This window comes from Mustelus asterias, chromosome 5 (assembly GCF_964213995.1).
Source record: "Mustelus asterias chromosome 5, sMusAst1.hap1.1, whole genome shotgun sequence".
In the NCBI taxonomy this organism is placed as follows: domain Eukaryota; kingdom Metazoa; phylum Chordata; class Chondrichthyes; order Carcharhiniformes; family Triakidae; genus Mustelus; species Mustelus asterias.
The window spans coordinates 93,807,259-93,813,258 of record NC_135805.1 but is presented as its reverse complement, the minus strand read 5'-3'; the positions used below and the strand labels follow the sequence as shown (position 1 = coordinate 93,813,258).

Here is a 6,000-nt window from a genome sequence, read left to right as displayed (position 1 = left end):
CCCCAGCTCATAGTGTCGGTGTCACGCATACAAATAGTCACATCATTATTTACATTCGAAAATATCTCACAGATCTTCCCTACTCGAACATTAGAAATATGACTTAGGTTCGCCTCTATTTTTATGGTTGCTTTTGTACCAAAATCTTTGCAAGTCCTTTACTAACTTTCAACCCCTGAAAACATTCCGTTGTCAAAGAATTGGTATCTGCATCAGTCCCAGACAGTATTAAAAGTTATCTTTATTTTGGCTCTTAGTATTGAAGCAATGAAGAGAATTGAACAACTTTAATCGAAATGTAACGGAGGCCCCCACGTCTTCTCCACACGCAAAACGCGACCCCAACCATTTCCCTAAACAAAACACAACCCTCATGCTCACTTACTCACACAAAGCGACCCCCAGTCAATGACTTCCTCACACACACACACTCAGACCACCACATGCCTCATTGATACAGAGCTATATCCCCATCCACTGTCTCCCCACCCACACACAAGACCCTGTCCACAGCGTCCCCCACGCACACACCCAGCAAGACGCTCACTCACAATTCCTCCCCCCACCACCCTCACACAGAGCAAAGTTCACAGTCTCCCGCCCACCCCCCACACAAGACCCTGACCGGTCTCCCTCACCCACACACAGTAAGGGCCTCACCCACTGCCCCACACATATAAGACCCTGCCCACAGTCTCCCTCACCCACACACAGTACAAACCACTCAATCTCGCCCACCCAAACATATTGAGACCCCTCACCCACTGTCTCCTTCACCCACACACAGTAAGAGCCTCACTGTCTCCCCCAGCCACACACAGTAAGAGCCTCACTCACTGTCTCCCCCACCCACACACAGTAAGACCCTCACTCACTGTCTCCCCCAGCCACACACAATAAGACCCTCACTCACTGTCTCCCCCACCCAAACACAGTAAGACCCTCACTCACTGTCTGCTCCACCCACACACAATAAGACCCTCACTCACTGTCTCCCCCACCCACACACAGTAAGACCCTTGTTTCCCCTACCCACACGAAGTAAGACTCTCACCCACTGTCTACCCCACCCACGTATAGTAAGAACACACCCACCCCTCACTGTCTCCCTCACTGAAACACAAGAAGCCCTTATTTCTTGTCGAATATTTGCCAATGGTTCGAGGGGGTGGGTCCACCAGCCCAGTTTCAACAACCGTAACGCGATCGTGCTCAGAATTCTGAGCTTTCGCCTATAAGTTTTATTGGTGATTGGTTGAGTATTTCACACGTGGTTCGGACTAGGAGCTTTAAGTTTATTCAGACAGCTGCAATTTCCAAATGAACTGCAAAACTCACGGATACTTGTGAGAAAGAGAAGGGCAGTGAGAATAAGAAGAGACATACATCATGAAGCAGTTGTGGAGTGGCGTTCTCTGCTGTGTCCTTATGCTCATCCTCCAAGTTCGTGGACTTAATTACCGTTTTTACAGGGTCCCGACCCAGAGAAATCGGATCTCACCGCCGGTCAGATACACCAAACCAGCTCTTCCACAGCGCAGTAATATTGCACAAGGTACATTGAAAAATAATAGCAAGTTTCGCTCTTTCACCTGTACGCAAGATCTTACTCGTCACTCCCTTGATTGAAAAAAAAGTCATCTATCATTTTGTACAAGTGGTTTCTGCTTTCAATTCTAATCGTTTGAGCATGAGTAATTCCAACTGTTTACATTTGACCATTGTAAAATGTTTTCGAGGTTTATTTGCAAAGAATGGTGGCTGTCTGTTTGACAATTAGATTCCCCACCCCCCCCCCCCCCCCCAAATAAAGGCATTACAAGGCAAGCTGTTCGAGAACCACGCTTAAATAAACGTTGATCTCATCAAATAGATGTAACTTGCTTAAATCCCCCTATTTGGCCACAAACAGGATATTTATCGAAAAATATCTTTCTGAGAAATAAATATGTTGGACACTGAAGCAAATATTATGATTATGAATTTTACGTTTTTCCACCTACGGTTCTGACTGGTCAGTTTTATAATTATAATTGTAATTCATTTGGGTTCCATTGTATATGTTGAGCAATTGAATTATTTTTTCAATCGTATTTACAGCTGTGCCTCAATTGGTCAATTTTAAAAGAAATATTTCACATGCCGAATTAATAGAACACAACAGAATACAAAGATTCAGACCGCGAAGTGTTAGATTGCAAGAATTTGTGGGGAATTTGGGTAATAACTGAATATGTCTAATCAAAACATTGTGCTTCGCATCATTCTGGCATTGTATTCCTTCTCTTTCTCTCCATCACTTCTTCATCATCTGCATTTGAACTTGAGAGGTCCGGACCCTCCATGTCTGAATTCCGACTCCTGTAATTGGTCACCTCTGTAAGTAAAGGATAATTATCTGATTTAAGCACTTCTAAGCAACCTGATAATCCTCCATGTTCTGCACATTATTTCTTGATATCTTAAACTTATAACTTTCCTGATCAGATGGAATAAAGTAGAAGCCAGATTGTTTAAAAGGTTTAATGCAAAAGTAAAGATACACTCAATTCTTCCCATTGCTACATACCCGATTGTAATGGGGCGGGGCGCGGGGGGGAGACTAACTACGATAATCTTTGCAACACTTGCTCGGGATGGGAGAGCCCGTTTTCTGCATCGCTTCTGAAATTCATTTCTGATCTCAAACCCGGGGGTAAAGTGCACCTTTCTTAAAATCTCCAGACACAGCCATGGGAGACAGCGGGTGAAGAGCTGTTATTTTCCCCAATACCCCGTGTACTCATGCCCAGTTACCATGCACATTTTGGTATCCCGGTGCCCCTGCCAATGTGCGGCAAACTGCTTCCAACTTCAGGAAAACCTGGAGCCCGTCGTCTGAGAGAGGCAACTCACACGCTGCCAATTAGTGCACATTAGTGGCGGTGCAACTCCAGCATTTATGCTTTCACACTCACAAATTTTAAGAAGATTTACAGATAATCCAGCCTTTTTCTAAACTTTAAACGGCAGCCAGTGGCTGAAAACGGAAATAGAAACAGAAAATGCTGGAAATACTCAGCAATTCAGGCAGCATCTGTGGAGAGAGAAGCGGAGTTAATAGTTTCAAGTCAGTGAGCTTTCACCAGAACTAAAGATAGAAATGTAATGATGCAAAAGTCAAAGAGGCTGGTGATAGGTAAAGACACAAAGATGGGGCGAGAATGGTTATATAGCAGCTATCCGAATGCAATATGAAGGCATAAAGAGAAAATAAGGCAGCAAAAAAGACCTCAAGAAACGGTAGCACAGTGATTAGCACTGCTGCCTCACAGCATTGGGGACCCGGGTTTGATTTCCGGCTTGGGTCACTGTCTGTGTGGAGTCTGCACGTTCTCCTCGTGTCTGCGTGGGTTTCCTCAGCGTGCTCTGATTCCCCACAGTCCGAAAGATGTGCTGGTTAGGTGCATTGGCCATGCTAAATTCTCCCTCAGTGTACCCGTACAGTGCCGGCGACTAGGGGATTTTCAAGTAACTTCATTGCAGTGTTAATGTAAGCCTACTTGTGACACTAATAAATAAACTTCACCCATCTCTCCCTTTCTTTCCATTAGACTGTTATTCTGTCTAATTTATCACTGTCAAACATTCGAGTACCTTTTTAACCATCTTGTCTGCCTTTTGTCTTTCCCTCATCTTTCTGGCCAGCTTTTATTCCTTTAGTCTAACCGATTCGACATGCTGTCCCTCGGCCTCCTCTCAGTCCACATCAGGGCGTCGTCACATGGAATTAAGCCATTACCCCACAAAGACAAATTCTGAAATTATTGCCTATTTATCTCGCAAGCTTTAAAATCTTGGGGAAAATGTAGCGGTAATCAGATAGCAAGATTGGCAGGATCACCCTGTGAGCAGAGAAGGGCAAATGCAACTACACCTTTGTCAAAGAAAGAAATCTTTGTAATTGTGGTCACCTTGTTCAGCATTAGCCAAACTCAGCAGTGTGAAAGGAAGACAGACACATTTGATCTGCCTAACGATAGGAGCTAGTGCAGGGAGGTTAAATTCATAAATGAATGATTATTCACCATTAACAGAAACAAATGACCACCAGAGGCTGCACTGGAGTTTCTGACTTAGAATCATAGAATCCCTACAGTGCAGAAGGAGGCCATTCAGCCCATCGAATCTGCATGACTCTCCAACAGAGCGTCTTTACCCACCTTCCCGCCCCCCCGCCCCTCAACGTATTTACCTGCTAATCCCCCTAGCCTACATCTTTGTTCAGTAAGAGGAAATTTACCGTGGCCAATCCACCTCAACTGCACATCTTTGGACTGTGGAAGGAAACCAGAGCAGCTGAAGGGACAGACACAGGGAGAATGTGGAAACTCCACACAGACAGTCACCCAAGGCAGGAATCAAACCCAGGTTCTTGGCGCTTTAAGGCAGCAGTGCTAACCACTGTGTCACCATGCCTCTGGCACCAACTTCCCCTTGTGAATTTCTGCGGGGTTCTCCAGCTTGTCCTTCAACAGAAGAGGGGCATGATCCCATTAAAAAGCTGTAAATATTTCTGCTGGTCTGGATCTTCTTGTTCGTGGTGAAAGAACCATTTTGCCAGGCTATAGAATGGAGGCATCCTGACAAGGGATTTCTGTTGCAGCACTCTGTCATCTTCAGGTGCCTGTGGACAGGGCATGATCCAGTAAGGCTCCTCAAGCAGTGCAAATGAATAATCTGTACTGAGCTATGCAGGAAGTATAATGCAGTGCAGATTAGTGTGAAACTATCTACAGAAAGCAAATACAGATTGGGGAGAAGCAGGTTATCTCTGGCAACAAGTTCTGAATTTCCACTCATGCACACCAGAAGTTGCTGACACATCTATTGTATAATAACACAGCACTGAAAGTCTAGGTGATATTATTACAGTAAAATTCAGACTATAAATTAAATTCAAATTATATGTAAAATTCGAGATAAAGATTGAGAAATACATAGATTAGGAGGCGGGGTGAAAGTGGCATAAACAGAAAAAGCAAAAGACTAATAATTTATTTAATTTTAAATCTGCAACATTAACTTACTTCTGAGGGAATGAGATGCCACACTTGTAAAAAATATTATTTCATCGCCAGAGCTTTGATTTAACATTTTGTTACAAAACTCACTTACTATTAGACATACAAGCCCAAACCTTTTCAATTATCTTTAGTGAGGAACTAAAGGGCAAGTACGCAGGTTTATGACATTACAGTAATATCACTGCAGTGATTATAGGGAGACTCTGTGGCACAGTGGTTAGCACTGCTGCCTCACAGCGCCACAGACTCGGGTTCAATTCTGGCCTTGGGTCACTATCTGTGTGGAGTTTGCATATTCTCCCTTTGTCTGCGTGGGTTCCTCTTGGTGTTCCGGTTTCTTCCCACAGTCCAAAGATGCGTGGGTTAGGTTGGTTGGCCATGCTGAATTCCCCATTAGTGTCAGGGAGATTAAAAGGGTAAATACGTGGGGTTACAAAGATAGGGCCTGGGTGGGATTGTTGTTGGTGCAGACTCAGTGGGCTAAATGGCCTCCTTCTGCACTGTAGGGATTCTAAAGGCTCAAAGAGTGCACTCAGTGGAAGAGTAGCATATCTCACAGCAACTTGTCCATTTCTGCAATTAACTATACATATACAGATGCCAGAGTTTGCTATCAGATTTACCATGCAATAGTGGTGAGTGTAGATGGTCTGCCTCACTGTTATTATAACAGAAAAATCTGAGTCAATAACTTTTTCATATGGCCATATTTTTTATCCTTCTTTGGCACATACTGGAATTGAAATGTGATTGGTCATGTCTTCACTTTAAAAAAATGTCAAACTTATTTAAAAGGAAGGTGAGCCTTCTCATTTTTTCCCCTCTTTGATACCAACCATTGGGCATGCCATCAAAAGAGATCTGACAGCTATTCTATCGAGGTGAGGATTATGTTCCTGCAGTTTTGTACTTTCAAAACTCTACTTCATATTCT

General features: G+C 43.8%; 1 protein-coding gene across 1 annotated transcript in view; it reads left to right on the top strand.

The window, feature by feature from the left end:
• Positions 1-1,428: 1,428 nt before the first annotated feature.
• LOC144494000 (uncharacterized) overlaps positions 1,429-6,000 on the top strand; it is a 47,336-nt gene continuing 42,764 nt past the window's right edge. Inside the window, exon 1 of the mRNA XM_078213573.1 lies at positions 1,429-1,555. Coding sequence (XP_078069699.1) covers positions 1,429-1,555 — 127 coding nt within the window. The remainder of the gene's footprint in view (positions 1,556-6,000) is intronic.